At 50.3% G+C, this 20,065-nt stretch overlaps 2 protein-coding genes across 3 annotated transcripts in view; both read left to right on the plus strand.

The window, feature by feature from the left end:
- The window catches only part of LOC108160349, a 101,213-nt gene that overhangs the window by 30,612 nt on the left and 50,536 nt on the right, over positions 1–20,065 (plus strand). The window lies entirely within an intron of this gene.
- Positions 6,592–10,217, plus strand: LOC108160350 (axoneme-associated protein mst101(2)-like). Of its 2 annotated transcripts, XM_033390621.1 has the most exons (2): positions 6,592–7,780; positions 7,877–10,217. In XM_033390621.1, exons 1-2 carry the CDS (start codon positions 6,719–6,721, stop codon positions 9,140–9,142), a joined length of 2,328 nt encoding a protein of 775 aa, XP_033246512.1. In that variant the 5' UTR covers positions 6,592–6,718; the 3' UTR covers positions 9,143–10,217. The 2 variants fall into 2 exon arrangements, with proteins under 2 accessions (XP_033246512.1, XP_017149801.1); XM_017294312.2 differs by having other exon boundaries at positions 6,594–10,217.

The following is a 20,065-nucleotide window of genomic DNA, read 5'->3' on the forward strand; positions in this document are numbered from 1 at the left end:
CGTGGAAATGGAAACGGGAAAGTGCTTGGAGTCTTTAGAGTCCATGGAGTGGATGGAGGAGGCTGCCAATTGGGAGGGGAGGGGAGGGGAGGGGAGGGGGGGAACAACAAACTAGCAATAGGTGTGAAGGCCAACAGCGTGAAGGAAGCAGAATGCTGCCCCTGCTGCTGCCGCTGCTGTTGCAAGTTGCAAAGTTGAAAAGTCGACTGCCTTTTCAGACGGAGATGGAGGCCGGCTTTTTTTCTATCCAAAAAAAAACAAAAGGGAATAGAAAAATTACACTCCAACATGGCAAACAGTGGGCTTGTAAAGTTTGTGCCCGGCTCTAGCGGGAGTCCTTTTGACTCTATTTTCAGGCATCTTCTGTACTCTCTCTTCTGTCTGCCATGTTTGCAGATGCCGTTTCAAAGGATTCTCCACAGATTTTCCACCTTTTTCTTGTGTGTTTAAATTCAGGGTTTCACAATGTTTGCATGGCTTTTGGCCCCATACTCGTATCAATCTTCCAATTAGTCGATAAACAAATACATACTTAGTGCCATTAAATTGTCAATCAGATGCTGATGCATGCCACAAAAACTCGCTTTGAAATACAATGGAATTGTTATCATCTTTCACTCGATTTGATGCCTCAAAGGCAGACAAATGAAAATTGAATTTCCTGCCAGCCTAAGAAGTTCTCTGGCTAAAATAATATAATAATATAAATAATAGCTGCTTTTTGTGTGCCTCAATCGGGAGATAATCCATAGAGCGAGAGATAGCGCAATCAATAGATATCCTTTAAGGAAGGAGTAAGGAGTTGGGTCCTTCATGAATGAGCTGTATCCACTGTAGTGAGCGAACTGAAGTCGTAATTTTTAAACTATCGAACAGATTCGCAGGAACACACGAAATATAGACAAAACCATTTCTATTCCGACGAACAAAACCTTCAAAAAATATAACTATCCACAGCAGTGTTGCCATTTTAGCCTATTTATGGCTAGATCTAGCTTATTTGAAAACGAATATGGATTCACTTGGTCCCTTGGCAAAGTACGGATGAAACTATAAAGATTTGGTCAGACGTAAAGATGCTAGAAAAAACCAGCCTTTTGAAGAAGTCGCTTTATTTGGCATTGGAATTGTAAGTCTACCGTGATTGAACGGGTATTCAGACAAATGAATATTTTTAAGACCGAACTTGGATAGAAAATGACTGTTAAATCCTTAAACTACAAATTAAATATAAGGTTTGTTTTAGATATATTTAATTGCATGATTACTGGGAAATATTTAAATTGAATACGTTCCAGCGATAAATATATCGATTGGAGTAGCGAATCGCCAATCGGATTGAAAAATATATGTTATGGCTGTTAAAAATGTATTCCTCTGTCTGCTGTGCGCCGACTTTATTGACCAACTGTGGGGCACACACAAACAGTATTTTGGATTCATTCTTTTGGCCTTTTTGTCGGCTCTTGGCCTTGGTTTGTTGCAACCGAAAATAAATGAAGTGGAAGTAAGTCGCAACGAAGTGATACATAATTCTTTTTGGTGTGCTTTTCGCGTGTCCTCCTTGGGGGAAAACATTCTCATCGTTGAGTGCAACGCTCTCTTCGGTTTAATCTGGGGATGGGATGGGATGGGATGGGGGACTTTTGGGGCTGCTAATTAGTCTGAGATCCCGATTATTGGCTGGAGGCCGACAACTCGGACATAAATCAATGCGAAACTTTAATGAACTTTCCTTCTTTGTGCGCGGGTTCGTTGGGGACCTTTGAAACTGTATATCCCCCCCAAAAAAGGACAGTGAGCGACAGAGGGAGGACAGGGACAGGGACAGGGATATTTTCACCCACCAACTAAAAGGTAACTTAATATACCGTAATTTGGCTTTAATGACCAGGCCAAGGGGAGGAGGGAGGGGCGGGGACTGTGGAGTCCACTTGGCGCCTAAATAGCCTAAATAACTTAATATCAACCTGAAACGCCGTGATTGAGAGGACTACACCTGGAGGCGGCGTTTTTCCAGCTTATTGCTACTTAACTAAGCCAACGATATCATTTTATTACAAGCAACGAGGCCAGAACACGGGAGCTGCCAACTTGCCAAGGCCCAAACGGGAATTTCACTTTCAACGCGGCGCTCCTTGGAGCTTACTCTGGTTTCTCTCCCTCTCTCTCTCTTTCTCTCTTTCTCTCTCTCTCTTCAGCCAGCCAGACTCTCAGAGGCCATTAACGTGTTTCGTTTCATTTAACTTTTACGCTCTGCTTCCCCACTGTGCCCCAGGAATCCCCCTGGTCCCTGGGTCCATGCCGAGCTCTGCTATTTAGCACCGGGACGTTGGTGTCTCCCCCACACGAAACTTTTACCTGCTGCACGCTTGACCCAACAAAGGACAGCGACAAGGGACAGGGGAATGGGAAATGGGAAATGGGAGAGTGCCAGTGGCAGCGTGTGGGTTGGGAAATGGGAGAGTGGGAGTGACCTTCGTCGCTGACAGCAGCCGTCATTAACCTTTCATGATGAGGGAGCCCGTGGCCGGGTGGCAAGGTGGCAAGGTGGCAAGGTTTGGGGCTTTCTACTTCTCGGGAAATCAGCAGCCATCGGAAGTGAAGCCAAAACTTTCTCAAGTGCTTCGAGACGATGTAACATCCCATGGCAGGGATCTCTGCTTGTTGTTTTCCCGAACTTTGACTGCTGTTTGGGGGGCTTCCGACGGAGGAGGAGGGGGGCCTCCTCCCGCCCGCAGCGCTGTAAACTGTATTTTAGGTAAGTTGGCTTTAATGCGTCTGCTGGCACTGTGACAGTTTTCCGTGCACTGACCCAGTTTTCCCTCGGCCACAGCCACAGGATTTTTGTTTAACAAACCGCCGGCCGCAGCGGCATATAATTTTTTGGCAACCACAGCTGTGTCTGTGTCGTGGTCCTCGATGTGGCTGCGGTTTCCGCTTATTGTGTAGAATTTTTGCCATTAGCCAAAACGAAAGCAGAGCAAATCGTGGCCAGAAATTCCACCGTACAGCCGATTCATAATCTGTGAACACACAACCTTGAGGCCGCTCTTTAATGTGGCACACAGTCCCTGGCCCTCCCCCCCCCCCCCCTACCGCACGGCTGCTGAGGGCCCAAGGCCATACCTTGCTGCACTTAGGATCCGCATTCGAAGGCATTTCTTGGCGCAAAATCAATAGCCAACGCGGCGGTCGAGGGGGAAAAGGCAGCCATGATGACAATTTATTGTGGGTGGTGGGGGGGGGGGGAGAGTAAAGAAACGAGAAACGAGGAACAACTGTCGCTACATACTCATAAACGTAATCATGATGAAGCAACGACTGGGATGACGGCGACGACTACAATGTCGACTGACTGCCCTCGAGTGTTTTATCCTTGACAAATCCTTGTGCAACAGCAGCAAATGGAAAAAGCGAGAGACAGAGAAAGGAAAAGGCAATGCCAAATGCGCAGCAGAATGTCTAAATGAGTGCAGGACCAGGGATTCTGGAAAGGGGATCCAGTGAATGAGCAAACTCTCTGGCTCTACCGACTGCTTGCTAGGTGCCACTGACAATGGCGACCACAAATCGGTCGGGTGGGGGCTTCAAGACAGACCCCCCCCCCCCCCCCCCCCCCCCCCCCCCCCCCCCCCCCCCCCCCCCCCCCCCCCAACCGGAGCCCTTGGCTTGTCCCACCCTCGTGATGGATGACAATAAACCCGACAAGCGGTGACGACAATTGTTTGTTGCCAGTCGCTCACTCTCTCTCTCTCTCTCTCTCTGTCTCTCCCCATCATTATCCCCGCTTGTGCTCCAGCTCTACTTAGCGGAGCATTTGTTAGCCCCAAACAATAGTAGTGCTAGATGGAGCCAGATGGCCCCCTGACTTTTCCCAGCATTAAAGTTTGGCTTTAAAATGTGCAAAACAATGAGTTATTGGAGTCGGGCACTCGATTATCCAATCCAATGGAAGTCGGATAATGCCCATATATTTAGATATTGATTATCTGCCATAAAATGTTCACTGCTTTCGATTTCTATAGGGATTTTTGTTGTTTTCTCTGCTGCTTTGCCCTTAATGCTTTGCTTTGCCTGTTAATGCTCTTTGGACTGCTTATTTGCTCAATCTTCTATTGTTATTTGAATATACGCTGCTTTGTGCTTGCATGAACTTTGAACTGCTTTCTCTGCACTCCAAACTGTGCTTTTCCACTGCTTCTTCTTGCGATCTTTTGAATAGCTGCCATTTGCACTGCTTTATCTTCTCAACCACTGTCAATGCCTTGCCAGCTTTGACGCTCCCCGGCGTCGTTTATTTGCACTCCGAGCTATGCGTATGCCTCTACTCATTTGAACTGCTTATGGTTGCACTGCTTCGTCCTTTGTATCAACGTTGCTCTGCTTCTTCTGCTGATCATCATTTTCTTGCTGCTACTCTTCATGGTTCCGCGAATCTTCTCCCTTTCCCTCAGTTTCTGGACACTTCCTAGCCCATGGATCGGCATCGGGTGGCATGTTCTTGGCCGCACCGGCTGCGCATTTCATGTTTTGTGCTGCTTCTTCATGGTCCAGCCTTCTGTCGCGTGCCGCCGCCAATTTATCGAAGATTTTCCGCTCCTCGTGGGTGACGCTGGCCACCTTCACGCCGGTTACCATGCAGCTCAAGAGGCTTTCCATGGCATTCCAGTCCACTGGCTGTCTTATTTCGTTGGCTGACGGCGCCCCTTTGGCGATCTGGCTCTCGGGTTGTTGTTGTTGTTGTTGTTGCAACGTCGCCATTTTGTCCGCCGCCGTCTCACAGGTTGGCGCTGGAGATTGCTTGGCCATCGATTTCCCGCTGGTTGGTTCTTGAGTTTGTTTGCCCTTTTTCCCCTTGCCATCGTCCAAGAAGTTTTGGTATACGGCACAGGGGTCGTTCTTTGAAGATTTGTCCTCCTTCCCCTGGCCGCAAAAGTCCTCCTTCGAAGCCTTAGGTTCTGTCTTGCCACAGGCACTCTCCTTCGAAGCTTTCGGTTCCGGTTTGCTGCAGGAGTCCTTCTTCGAAGCCTTAGGCTTCGCCTGGCCGCAGGCACTCTCCTTCGAGGCCTTAGGCTTCGCCTGGCCGCAGGAGTCCTTCTTCGAAGCCTTCTCCTCCTTCGGCTTGGCACAATGATTCGGCTCCTCCGGCGGCTCTTTCTTTGCCTTCTTTTTCTCCATTTCCGCCAAATACTTGCGCCTCCGGTCGAGCCTCGTATTTGATGGCTTCGCCTGGCAATCCTTCTCCATTTTCGGGGCCACAGAAGATTCATCGCAGGGGTCCTTCTTGTAGCTTGTGCATCCCGATGGCTTTTTTTCCGTATTCGGCTTGGGAGGGCCACAGTTCTGGTCCGACTTCTGGCAGAAGGCCTTTCGAAGCTGCAGCAAGTGCGATCTGGGTTCCGGCATCAAATGCTTCCATCGGGATGGCTGCAACTGTGGCAACAGCAGCCGCACGGCCACAGGTCGGCCGCCTATCATTGTAAATTTTGTATAAAATTTGGATAAGTTTCTGAGAAAAGTATGGCCGAAAGAAACGTTTTTGTCAGCGGTTACTTCGCCCCCGGGGGGGATCCCTCCACTGACAATCAAATCAACATTTTCCACATGTGGCAGGTGGCAGGTGGCATTTAGCAGGCGGCAGGTGGCCCCCATTAAAACATAACCGTGTCAAACACCTGCCCGACCTCTCGCCTAAAAATTAACAGCGACAACAGCGAAAACAAGTTGCACAAATTTAAATATAAAATGTAACTCGTGCTCCCCGCATCCTTCCAGAGGGGGGAGGGGAACAGGTACACACACTCGTAAGTGCGTGGATGGGGGCGGGGGGTGCCGGGGGTTGCCGGGAGGGGGGGGCACAACTCTCCTGCCTGTCTGCTGTTGTCTGCTTGGCGGCGCATGAAGTGAAAATTAATTTCTAAATGCGGGAAATTAACAAATTACAAACAACGGAATGACGATGGGCGGCTGGCAGGCGGAAGCAGACATGCCATAATTTACCACACACACTCCCCCTCCCCCCCCCCCCCCCCCCTCCCCCCCACACACACACACACACACTTGTGCCTCCTCGTGGCAGTCTGAAGACACTCGGGGGCGCATTCATGACGTGGCAAAGTTCGTACAGCAACTTCCTCGAGGAGTAGTGGCAGAGGGGAGGGGGGGGGGGGTTAAGGTGTTGAAGCACAGGCGAGAGACGACGCATTGTCTTGTGCCACAGTACCCCCCCCTCCACACCCACCACCCGCTTGACAGGTGACAGGTTTGCTAATTTCCACCCCCACTCGCCCCCCCCGTCCCCGCCCAGCAATGAAGTTAGCGTGTGGCAGGGCCTGTCAGCATCCTGCTGTGTGATAAGAGCACTTGCACCTCACTCCTCCAGTGGGCCAACCCGTTCACACCTTTGGCCTGCCACAGACGCGCTGCGGTCGCGCTTTCAACATTTAATTAAGTTGTTGCTCCATTTTATGTTCGACAAAATGCCGTTGCGTTGCCACATGCCACATGCCACATGCCCCACGTGGGTTGGTGTGTGGCTGCGCAGTGAGACTTCAGCAAAGATTGAAAAACAAAACCGAAACCATTCCGTCACTGAAAATCATTTGTCAAAATTCTATTCAGTTTTTCGAAAATTGCTAGCCAAAAAATTACAGATATCTGAAAATTAGACCCAGAACAGACCCAGGAGGAGGAGGAAAGGAGTCGCAGTGAGACCATGAGTATGAGAAGGATGGGCCTCCTGCACGGCCTCCTGCGGGACAAGCCGTGTCCCTTGACCATGGCCCAGAGCCAGCAGCAGAACTACTGCAAGAATTCCGGGGAGGATATTTGCAAGCTAAAAAAGCAGCTGGAGGAGGCCACCCAGAGGCGCAAGGAGGCCGAGGCGGCGGCGGAGGCCGAAAGGGAGGCGGCAATGATCAAGAATCGGGTGGACAAGTGCATCGTCGAGAAGACGAGGGCGTTCAAGGAGTGCGTCGAGGGCTCCGCGGACAAGCAGCAGCAGGACATCCTGCGGATAATGATGGGCTGCCTGAAGACGGGCATCCGCCAGATCTGCGCCAACAGCGTCATTAGCGCGTTCTGCCGGGCAAAGGCGGAGGCAGGCGCGAATAAGATCCGGCAAATGTTGAAGCAATGCGGCGAAAAGTTCCCGAAGGGTGCCGGCTCAAACAGAGAGCCCACTGCGGTGGATCTCATCCAGAAGAAGTGCCGGGGAATGGCCGAAAACAAGAAGCTACAGGCTCCGGGAGGGAATCAGGCAGAGCGCTCCCGATACGCCAAGAAGGTGGATCAGTGCGTGGCCAGTGAGTGGAAGGATCTGTGCTCTTCGCGCAGCAGTCTCAGCGAGAAGGAGCAGGTGGAGCTGGACAGCATGCAGCAATGCGTCTGCGACCAAATCAAGGAGAAGTGCCGCAAGCAGGTCCTCCGGGAGATGTGCGTTGATGGCGGCCAGCAGCCCAGAAAGAAGGCCAACTCTCAAGTTCTTTCCGTCAAGGCAAGGCCTAAAGAAGTCGCCGAGGAAGTGCCCGAGGAAAAGCCTTCTCCCCCGCCAAAGGAATCCCTGAATCCTGAGGTGGAAAAGTGCGTGGAGGCGAAACTGCAGAGTGTTGAGGGCTTCGTAAGGTCCTTGAGCGATGATGAAGGCACGGCTCGCGAGAATATATCCGAATGTGCCAGGATCAAGCTGAGGGAACAGTGCGAGGCAGAGATTCAGCAAAGAAAACTCGAAGAAGAGATTCAGCGAAAGAAATGCCTGGAAAAGAAGGCCCGAAGGGAGGCAGAGATGCAGCAAAGAAAACTCTCAGAAGAGAAAGCCAGAAACGAAGCAGAGGCTCGGCGAGCAAAATGCCTGGAGAACAGAGCCCGAAAGGAGGCAGAGATGCAGCAAAGAAAACTCTCAGAAGAGAAAGCCCGAAAGGAAGCAGAGGCTCGGCGAGCAAAATGCCTGAAGAACAGAGCCCGAAAGGAGGCAGAGATGCAGCAAAGAAAACTCTCAGAAGAGAAAGCCAGAAAGGAAGGAGAGGCTCGGCGAGAAAAATGCCTGGAGAACAGAACCCGAGAGGCCAAGGCAAAGGACGACAAATGTCAGCCAGGAGGGCCAGGAGGCGGAACCGAAGCTGTTGTCAATCAGGAACTGCTGAAGCACTTCCGGGAATGTTTGTTCAAAACGCTCGGCGGACCGCACGACACCCAGCCGGGCCGAAAGGTGACCATTGCGGGCGCCGGCGCCGTGGGCATGGCCTGTGCCATGGCCCTCCTCTGCAAGGGGGTCACCAACCACGTGGCGCTCTTCGATGATCAGAAGGATTGGGTGGCGGCCGAGCGGCTGGACATGCTGCACGGCTCGATGTTCATCAACAATCCGCGGATCGAGCAGTGCAACGGCGTGGCGGCCACGAAGGACTCGCGGCTGGTGGTGCTGACGGCTGGGAACCGGCCGAAGCCGAACGAGACCCGCCTGGATGTGGCCCAGAAGACGGCGGACATTGTCAAGGCGGTGATGCCGGCCCTGCTGGAGCAGAGTCCCAGGGCCACCTTCATAGTGGTGTCCAATCACGCGGACGTGATGGCCTGGGTGGCCCGCAAGGTGACCAACCTGCCGTACGAGCGCTGCTTCAGCACTGGGTGTCACCTGGACACGGCCCGCTTCCGCCTGTTCATCGGCCAGCTGCTGGGGATCGCGGCCCGCTCCGTCCACGGCTACGTGATCGGGGAGCACGGCGGCAGCTCGGTGCCTCTGTGGTCGACGGTGAGCGTCGGGGGCGTGCGCCTGCAGGAGATCCTGCCCGTCATCGGCACTGAGAGCGACCCCATGTACTGGTCGGCGGTCCACAAGGATGTGGTGGAGGCGGCCTTCAGGGTGATCGCCGTCAAGGGCTACACCAACTGGGCCATCGGCCTCACCGTCGCCGACGTCGTCTCGGCGATCTTCGAGGACAGCCATCGGGTGCTGACGCTGTCCACCAACGTCCAGGGCTTCTGCGGTGTGAAGGACGAGGTGTTCATGTCCGTGCCCTGCGTCGTCTCCGGCCACGGGATCTCGGCGATTTGCCGGCCGAAGCTGAGCGACTGGGAGAAGAAGCGGTTCTTGAAGTCCGCACAGACACTGCTGGAGGCCCAATGCTCCATCAAAGTGTAACCGTTTGTACTCCTCCTCCCCCCCCCCCCCCATCCCTCACGCCCCTCACCGAGGATCCAGTCGGCCCTGAGATCTCAATCACCGTGTGACTTCACTCTCAGTTTTTATTATTATTTTATTAAAATTCCCCGCTACTTGCCGCACGTTCATTAGGTGGTAATACGAAAATTGGCCTCAAATGTGGCACCCGGGATGTGCCACAATCGCCTAAACTTGCAGGTACAGCGGTTTCTAGGAAGATTCAGACGTTGGCCCAGCATCGGCAAGGAGCCCGAACCCGCCGCCGCCACTGTCCGCCGGATGAACATGGAGCTGTGATCCAGGATGCCGTCGATCAGCGAATGCGAACTGGACCCGCCCATGGCCTGTGACATACCCAACAGCGAAATAAACAAGCCGGACAGGCGCCACTGGTCCACCCCTGGCCTCTCCTCGTCCGTCTGGAGTGCGTTTGTGGGAGGGCCACCAGCCGAGGCACACGAGGAGACCCAGCCCAAGGCGATCGGTGGCCGACTTCGCCGCTTCGCCAAGGAGCCGGAGGCCAGGAGCTGCCTGCGAAGGCGCAACGAGTTTCTCAACCTCAAGATGAGGGGCCTGGACAACCTCCTCCCCCTCTGGTTGCAGGAGCCGCCCGCTTCTAAGGGAGGCGTCCGCACGAAGGAGAGGGGCGCCAAGCCGGTGCCCAAGTACAGTTTTCCGAAATTCATCTGCAACTCCGAGGAGACCAAGACGACAGAGCTGACACCGAAACCATTGACCGAACAGAAGGACAAACCGCCAACAGCAGAAGCAGGTCCCATCTTTCCTCCAGCTGCATGTCTGTCCTCCAGCAAGATTCATCGCAGGGGTCCTTCTTGTAGCTTGTGCATCCCGGTGGCTTTTTTTCCGCTTTCGGCTTGGGAGGGCCGCAGTTCTGGTCCGACTTCTGGCAGAAGGTCTTTCGAAGCTGCAGCAAGTACAATCTGGGTTCCGGCATCAAATGCTTCCATCGGGATGGCTGCAACTGTGGCAACAGCAGCCGCACGGGCACGGCTCGGCCACATATCATTGTAAATTTTGTATAAATTTTGGATAAGTTTTTGAGAAAAGTATGGCCGTAAGAAACGTTTTTTGTCAGCGGTTACTTTGCCCCAGGGGGGGATCCCTCCACTGACAATCAAATCAACGTTTTCCACATGTGGCAGGTGGCAGGTGGCATTTAGCAGGCGGCAGGGGGCCCCATTAAAGAAAGGCGAAGAGCGAGGGATCGACAGCGACTGCGATGGCTTTGTGCTGCAGCAGATCGAGGAAATCTCCAAGCTGTGCGCCGCCACGAGGGAAAAGTACGAGAGGCGGAGGAGAAGGCGTTCGGAAAGCGAGGCCCGAAAGAAGGAAGAGGAGGAGCGCATCCGGAAAGAGGAAGCAGAGGCCGCTCTGAGAAAGAAGACAGCCGAGGCACTACACAGGATATCGCTGATCTCCGATCTGAAGCAAAAGCGCCAGGATATCGCCACCAAACAGCAGCTCTTGCAGCTCAAACACTTGGAAAGGTCCCTGGAGGAGAAGCTAAATGAAGAGGAGCACCGCAGGCGGGCGGAGCGAGACCAGACGAGGGCTGAGCACAAGCGAATGGTGAGGCAGGGTCGCCTGAGCATTACACAGGACTCGAGCACCCACAGCCTCGTCATCACGCCCGCCATCTCCAAGTGGAGGCACATGCTGGCGGAACCGCGTGGCCTGGAGGACGCGTTCAGTGATCCTTACCCAGAACGTTTAGATGATAGCGCTAAGCTTCTGGGTAAGGATGACTGCCGGACGCAGGCCCACCCACAGAGGCACTCTTCTCCGACACCACGAGCCTCCGCCTTCGGATCCACCATCAAATCACGCAAGCGCCTGTCCAACCTGAAGCGATATGGCATCAATGACGCTGTGGCTGCGGGAGGCAGCGTTCCCGCTGGTGCAGCCAGCCGCTCGTTGTGGCACAAAGAACCAGAGCACAACCCTGAACCTTGGCACCTGCCCCTGCCCCTGCCCCAAAGGCGGCAAGACTAGCAACAACGATGCGTCTCATTGAGCGTTCTACATATGTAGTTCCGACTTTCAAATGTGATGCGATATCAAAATTAATGTTTAACAAATTAAATCAATTCAGTTTTTATTCGATACTTCTTTTTGGGTTTCTGTTTCAAAGTACAAGTACATTTATGCACGAGGATGTATCCACATCACAGCTATAATGCGTTCGATTCAAAGGCATACAAAGGACTCGTCCGCTCCATCGGAAAATCAAGCGCAGAGGGAGTGCTTTCGGATCTGCCACAGTAAAAGTAACGAGATCTGCTTTGGGCGAGCGATTCGAAGTAACGAGAAGGCGGAATCGCTGATTCCAATGAACTGAACGAAGCGGAGCCCCAATCCCGAATTGCAACGAATCACAAAGGGCTCTATTATGCTTAGACGATGACGTCTACTTACGATACGAAAATGTATCACTTGTGCTCGCTCTATTGAGGGACTAGGCCCATATTTTATGGGGCGATTCGTTGCTGCCTTCGCCTTTTTGGAGCTAATGATTCAGGATTAGATAAATGTACTGGATGAGGGAACGCCTGATTATTCTCTGCACAAGAGACCCAATGGGATGGGATATCAAAGGACATCATAGTACACCTTCTGCGTGTGGAATAAAAAGACCAGGCACCGAGTGCCACGACGACGACGAAAACTGTTAATAAATACAATTCTTTGGCCGAAAGCAAAGTCCGCCAAAGGCCAGTGCCTATCAAAGCACTGGCACTCGGCGAAGGGATAACAGAGCCAAAGCAAACAAAAAGGACATGCATACATATAATCGTATGTACATATGTACATCTCTCCGATTGTAATATTGAAGTAATGAAATTGCCACCAAACACACACACACACACACACACACACACACACCCGGGCATGGCTATGATGCCACAAATATCCGTACGAGAGAAAGATTCATGGGGCATGGCAGCACTCGAATGTCTGTCAGGGACTTGGTTATGAATTTTATGCCTTGATAAAGAGAGAAATGCCAGGAAAACAGGCTGGAGGTGCCGCCTGGCTGGCCTTCTTACCTCCCTGTGTTTGATCAGGGCGGTATTTGGTTTTCATTTCGTATTGATTCCGAGTTAGCCTTTGCCCCCCTCCCCTCCCCAAAGTAAACATTTGCAGATGCCTCATGTGTCCTGCCTCGGGGCCGGCCATCATCAACAGCCATCCGTTTAAATTATTAACGTATGAGTAATTTTTATGACATATAAACAAAAGTCCTGTGTTGGTGCCACGGCTGACTGGGTCCTGCAGCAGCAGCAGCAGCACGAGGAGCAGGGGGGAGCTGCTGCTGCTGCTGCTCCTGTTTTAGCTTTTTCTGTGTGCCATGTGTCGTCGTCTCTGGTTGCTGTCTGTCTCGTTTTTGGGTTTCCTATTTCAAGACACGGACAGACAGCAGGACGAGGGCAGGGCAGGGCAGGGCAGGGCAGGGCAGGGCAGGGCAGGGCAGTGCAGGGCAGGGCAGGGCAGGGCAGGACGTGTCCGTGGGGAGGGGTTTTTGGGCGACAAATGAGTTGTGTGTGTAATTAAGTCCAGGCCAGGCCCAGGACTCCAATCCAAACCAATCCGATCCGATATTTCTCAGCACAACACGAACCGCGAATTGATTTCCACTTTAATATTCCTTAATATTCCCCCATCAAAATGCAGATTTTAATTAACACACTCTCTCTCTCTCTCTCTCTCTCTCTCTCTCTCTCTGTTTCTCTCTCTTTGCAGGTAAGAAAACCTACTTGAAGAACAAAAACTCAATCACTAATAGTTGTGCCGGAACGGACCGCAGAACTTTCCGCAGGCCAGTGCCGAGTCCGGTGCCTTTAATTTGAAAACTTTTTGGGGGAATATCCAAAAGCCTCTACATATAGATCAGGCAAAAAAAGGAGGCATGGGGGGCACAAACAATTCGAACAGTGCATTCCACGCAACGCAACGGTCAAGCGCCGGAGCCGAAAATCAAAGCATATTTCCAGCAACCGCTAAGCTATCCGGAGAGAGAGTCCGTCCGTCCTTCCCCCTTCCTGGCCGCATAGTTTAAACAAACTTTCCTCCGTTTCAAAAGCATAAAAAAAGGGGCTGTGGCAGGGGCAGGGGCTGGGGCAGGGGCAGGGCCACTATTACATTAGAACAGAAAAATAATTGCGAAAACTTCTGTTGGAACTTTTTCAACTTTTTGCTGCGTTCATTCGATGCTTTTTTCGCTTTCTGTTCGTGCCACTTGGTGTTTTGGTGGCTTTTGGCTTTTTTTTCGGGTTGCACGCATTTTTTGAATGCCACCCCCTACACCACCTACACCCTGCCAACCCCCCCCCGAAAGCCGCTGACGACGCTCATTATGCGTACAACTAATAATCATTAATGTGCCGCATTCTGTTCTGTGATTATTTGAGGCAGGCTTCCAGCCTTGTGGCGCCTTGTGGCGCACAAATTGCAAAAATTAAAATACTTTTCAAAACTAATTAAAATCGTGTTGCATACTTTCGAGGGGGCCCGCCTACCCCCCCCTACCCCACCCCTTTTCTTGCCCGCAAAAAGGCCAATCCGCTGACGACTCCAGCCATCGATTATTGCGTCTTGTGCGGAAAACTTTTGCCCATTTCTTTTCACTTGTATTTCCCTCGGGGATGAATTCAACTTTTAAGGACTTAAAGTATCCTTAAATCCATTCCATTCACTGGCCTCTATCTGAAGCCTGTCGCGGCTCGCAGCTCGCGCCTCGCTGCCTCTAAAGTTAAAGATTTCCCCGCGATTTTGCCCCCCCCTGTGGGTTGTGTGTCACCTCCTGTCCTGGGCTTATGGGCCCCCGTCACACTCGCTGCCTGCCAAAGGGGGAAGGGGACTGGCAGCAAACATCAAAAGCGTTAAGCAACTTAAAAGCCCAGCCAAGTGCATGAAATGCTCTCGCGCTTTCCCTTCGGAGCCCTTCCAACCCATTCGGGTGGGGGGGTCCTTCTGCCATTCAAAACGCGACGACGGCTTTTCCCAGCCAAAGCAAATCAAAGGGAACTAATGGCAGGGGGGGGGTAAAAGCTCTGGGGGCAAATGGCGCGCACGAAGTGCTCACATGCACCTGCCAGAATGCATAGAGAGAGAGAGAGAGAGAGAGCCAGGACCCAGACACTCAGCTTCTGGATGCTGTTGCTGCAGCCTGAATGCTGATGCCGGATCCTGAATGCTGATTCCGATGTCGGCAATTAATTAGGATTATGTGTGTCGTCTGGGCGGAGCCTAAAAGCATGCAACACATGTGTTGTCGTCGCTCCTTCCCCCCCCCAGCAGATCCACTAATGGCCCCCGCAAATGCACTGCCACTGGTAGTGGCACTGGCAGTGGCAGCCTGACTTCCACTGCGTGACATCCATAGAGGTCTAAATAGTTTGATTAAGCAAATTTATGGCAGCGGCGAGCTCTGAGCCGCACTTAATGCCAGCCGCAGCTCCAGCAGTCGCTCCAAGGCGGAGCTCCAAACTCAGTCAAGCATTGGAAAACCGCTGCTTGCATATTTTTTTAATGATGACGCAGAGAGTGGGGAGAGAGAGAGAGAAGGGAGTGTGGGAGAGGGCTGCTCATTAAAATCGAACGATAAAATGTTGAATATTTCTGCATCTTTTGGCAGTTTCCATCCTATCAGCGGTTTTCCCTCTGGCCGTCCACTACTAACGACTTTTTAAGCACATATTTACACACAATTTGGCATCAAGTTTTATCGCAGCCTGCAACCGAGAATTTTCCACATTTTCTACAGTTTTCTCAGTTCACTTTTCCCTCAAAGTTTACGCTTCATTATCTAAGAGAGAGTTCTGTTCTGGCTGTTTGTCATTTGTGAGAGATGCCAGTGGCAGGACACCACCAGGTCGAGGCAGTCACATGTCCTGCGGCTCAATGCACTCATTTCAAGACTTTAAGTCGGATAAGGCGAGGGCGAGGCGAGGCACTTTCCTGATAAGCCTCCTGCCTGTCGCTCACTTCTGTCTCTCAGTCTCTGTTTTGGGCACTCTCTGTGCCCCAAGGTGTTGCATGTGCAGCTCTTGTTATCGCAGAACTTCGAGACTGCCTGGGACAGTCGTGCCCGGCAGTCTTCTATGCAAATTTGTGCTCGGGTTTGGAGCATGAAGATCTTAAAGCAGGGTATCCAATGGCTACAAAAGCCAGGACTATCGGAGGACCTATGCAAACAGCGAATCATTTCGCGAGTGGAAAAAAACTACGACATTCGTCTGACAGCAGGACGAATTTCTCCCTGCTGCTGCTGCTGCTGCTGCTGCTGCTGCTGCTGGCACATCAAAGTGAAAGTCACGCGTTTTCCGTCTATTTACCACTTTGTCTGGCTTTTGGCTGAAACTGCTGAAAGCCCGAAGAGCCAGTAGAGTCGTCTCGCTGTCTCCTCAGTGTCTGGGCCCCCGTCGGGGCGTCGAGGCGTCGACTGTGTGCTGTTGTCTGCCTCATTATATTTTGCCATCTTTTGGCCCTCGTCCTGGCTGTGTTTGTATGTAAACAAGCTCCAGACGAAATTGGCAAATCATTCGGAGAGACCAGACGCCCCGACAGATGCCCTAACGAAGCGAAAGTCCTTGCTGCTTCCTTTGGCTTTGTGCAATTATGGCGGGGGCAGAGATCTGGAAGAACCATCGAACCAAAAAAACTAAAGCCGATGCATGGCGGGGATCGGAATTTATTGGGGCGCTTGGCCCCACCCTTGTGGGCCGGTTAGCTTACCTTTTGGGCCAGTCTCTCGGGGTTGATCCTTTTTGCATAAAATGCACATAAAATTCTGCTACAGCCCTGGGAGCCCTTCGCGCAAGCCCACAGTCCAGGAATCGCTTGGAGAGGTCCTTGCTGGCATTTGTGCTTCTGCTGCTTGTTTATTTACGCACATGCGAGGCGAAAACTTATTTCATATTCATAGAAAAATCGCAAAACACATGTGCTTGCTCGAGGCAGGTCCTTGCCGCACACAGACACACTTGGGGCGGGGAGTAAATCAGCAGCTAAGTAAGTAAAATGCTTCATAAATTGCTTCAAGTGGCACAGCTGTACGGCTTTCGCAGGCTCGCAGCTGGGATCTAGGACCCAGCAAGGATACGTGGCCATCGCTTCTCTGTCGGCTTCCGCTTTAAAGTCTAGCATCCTGCATAAATCTAAATCAAAGCGCAAAATGAAGAAATACAAATGAGAATCAAAGACATCATCATCATCATCGTCATCATGCTGAGCAGTCCTTACGCACATCCTTGGGCACATGTGACTCTACATAAATACATATACCTATCTGTGTGGCTGTGGGAATATCCAGGGAAGCGTTAAATTTACGCACCAGCCTTGCAAAATATTTGTGCTTTGCTCCCAAAAATATTTCCACAATTTCGCAAAATCTTTTCCGCACTCTACGGGCCCTCGAGTCCCCCGTAACAATCCCCAAATGCTTACATTTTGGCAGGCATTTAATAAGCGGAACAGAACGTGTCGATAATTTTGCAACTACTTTGGCAGCCCTTTGTTCGGGCCTAATTGTTTGTAAAACATTTAATGGAAAATTAATAACTTGAGAAATGTGCGCCAGAGTGGATGAAAATGTATCTGGAAGTCTGTTTTTTCTGCCTGGCCTTTGGCCTCCGTTATCAATATTCGAATTACCTAAAATACAAAGACTTAATCGGGTAAAAGGCCAAAAGTGTACACAAATGCACATATGTATGTGTCTTGCCTGTGAATTCCAATGCAATTATTATCATCCTTCACTTGATTTCTCTCGCCCCCTCACTTACTGGCTCTTATTACATAATTGAGAGAGGCTATGAGATTATTAATATGCAGGCCATTGGCGACAGTCTTTGACACTCGGACACTCGAGTGTGCGATGAGCGTCTGTGAAGTCTTAATGGATGTTTAATTGCCGAAATAATTGAGAGCCCGAACAGGGGCAGGCCTGGTCTGGCCACAAACACCTGCTCCACCTCCTCCCTATTGATTGATGGTTTTTTTTGTATAAATTATTACCCTTTCGGGAAAAGAAAATGGACACTTTCTTCGATACAAAAAGCACCAAAAATAAAGTTCCTTTCGAATGCCTAATTTGTTGTTTCAATTAGTTTTCTGGCGGCTGCCAATGGAAAAACTGTGTCAAAAGCAAAAGAACTTTCCTGGCGCCCCGGCATTCGGCCAAGAATGAATGGACTGTGGGGCATCTTCAAATGTTTTTTTCGCACATGATTTATTATATTATTTTTGAGAACGAAAAAGGGACACCACACTGCCCTCCACTCCCCTCCACTCCACTCCACTAATGTGCAAAATGACCCAGTGACAAATTGTGTGTGGCCAAGTTTCGGGACTTCAGTTTTTTTTTTGCCTCCATTGAGGAGGAAATTCCTGTAATACACTGGCGCGCGTTAACCGGACACTTGTCGAGGGAAATTTATGTGAAGTTTCGGCCTGATTTATGAGTCCTTTCACACCGAAGAGAATGTCCTTTGTGGCTATGCATACTATCGATAAATTATTGCTCAAATTTGCTGAAAACCCACATATTGCTCCGTTTCCATTCCTAATGAATCCTACAAAGGAGCAGAGTCCCCCCCCCCCCCCCACCGAGCAGCATCTCGTTAAAAATCAATTTCCAGACCAAATTCAAAAATTCATCTGCCCATTTTTGTTGTTTTATATTTTTTTTTTTGGAATTTTTTCGTTCAACTTTTGATTGTAATTTTAATGCAAATACGTTCTGACGTCATTATTGAGGGCTTTGGCAGCCATTTAATCATGCCTTTCCACCAAAGAGTGGGAGTGGAAATATGCAGATGAGTTCCGAGAGCCTTCGTCCTGCGTCCTCTTTGGCTTTGCCGCAGTAATTTCTTTTGGGGTTTTGTGAGCGGGCGGGAATGCAAATGCCAAACAAAAGTAGTTTAGAATTTTGCGGCTCGTTCGAGGGATGTTGCCGCTGGCTCGCTCCCCGTCCTGCTTCCCAGGACCTTCAAAGCAGCGCCAGCAGTATCTCCCGAGTCGTATCTGTGGGACTCTGTGTGCCGGCACGACATTAAAATTCAATATGTTAATGAGCGGCATGGCATGCTCCTGCCCCTGCCCCTGCCCCTGCCCCTGCGATCTCTGAATTCGAACGGTCGCCAGGTGTTCCCGGCCAGAGGACAGCCGCAAGGTCAGGCGGAGAGAATCGTTCGTTAAGCTCCCGGGATATTTAAATTTGTTTGCCGGAATTCTCGGAGAAAGTGTGTGGGAGAGAAGGCCAGAATAGCGGAATACCAGTACCCACTAATCTGCAATTTCTTTTTTCGTTTATTGTTGAATTTATACATTTTACTGTCTATTTGTTCCATAATTATGTATGCCAGATCCCTGCATTGCATTGTATTCCTGCTCGCGTTTTTTCTGCCTCTCTTTACTTTGATAATTATTGCAAATCGAATAGCGATTGCTAATTGTGATTCATTTCACAGTTCACAGTTCATTGGAGTCGAACACGCTTAATTAATAAGCGACATAAATTGCCACGTGACCCCCGAGCAGCGGCAAAACAATTATTATTATTATTATTATTATATGATAAAGTAATCCGTTCTTTTGATGAACAAAAAACTAGGGAAATGTGTCCAATGGCAAAGAGCAGACTTCAAATGAAACAGAAACAGAAACCCGAGAGTGGCAGCACACGTGACGCGACACTAAGATACCCCGAACACCACCACACATTGCATCGTCGATAAGTAGATAAATCTTTACTATTCAGAGCGCACAAAACAGACTTTAAAGACTCCAAACAAAGTTGCAAACATTGTTCATTGAAAAACAATGGATATTGGAAAATCTGAAACAGGTTCTATGTCTAAAACAGTGAATAGAATATTCTTTTATTCTGTTGTGTAGTGTAATTCAGGTATCTTTCGATTAATAAAAGGCATCAAAGTCTAGCTGGAGGCGGAAAACTGTCATAAACTGCTTTGGTTCTCTTTGAATAAAACATAAAAACAAATAGTTGAGCAGCAAAAAACGTGCAAAAAACAGAAACACTTGTCAATAAAAAGATCTAAATAGAGTGGAAAAACGTGAAGCGAATGAAAATGGAAATAGAAAATAGAAATCGAAATCAAATCGAATTGAACCGTGTGGAAAAGGCGGCGAGATGTGGGCAGGGCCATTGCGGAAATGGCCTTTTGCGGAAATCCGTTTAATTTGCAAAATGCCAACAATGCAATGGCAATAAATGTGACAAAAGCAGAGCGACTAAAAAACGGTTGACAGGCACCACCAGAGAGAGAGAGGGAGAGGGAGAGGGCTGTGTGGTGGCATGTCACGCTTTAAAGTGTGGCAAGAGCCTCCTATTTAGGTCGTATTTAAACGTATAAATCATCGATGGAGGGCCGTACTTTTTTAGGCGGCTCGTAATGACAACAGGCAGTGGCCAATAAAACAATCGCCGTGCGGAAACAGCCAATGAATTATTATTATAATTTATAGAAGGAATCGATCGGTGTTTGTATTTAATCTGTGTAAAATCTGAATCCATTTCTTGACACTCGAAATTCGCTTTAAATGAAATTCGTTCAGAATTGGATTCGGGATTGTGTCTCTTGCAGAAGTCATTTAAGTCGGGGGCGGGGGCGGGGGCGGGGGACGTGGCACGGCGGAGACTCTGTTACCATTATTCATCAATAAATAATACGTACAAAAAGAAATCAGTGCCTGGATCTGGTTTTTGCAGGCTGTTGGACATTTTTAATGGCGGCTGCAACATCAGCAGGAGGAGCACGAGGAGCAGGATGTGGCAACCACAACAACGGACCAGACCATGGAGAACAGTCGGTGGTCGGGCTGTGCCACACACACACACACACACACACACATACACGC

The sequence above is a fragment of the Drosophila miranda genome, chromosome 3 (assembly GCF_003369915.1).
Source record: "Drosophila miranda strain MSH22 chromosome 3, D.miranda_PacBio2.1, whole genome shotgun sequence".
In the NCBI taxonomy this organism is placed as follows: domain Eukaryota; kingdom Metazoa; phylum Arthropoda; class Insecta; order Diptera; family Drosophilidae; genus Drosophila; species Drosophila miranda.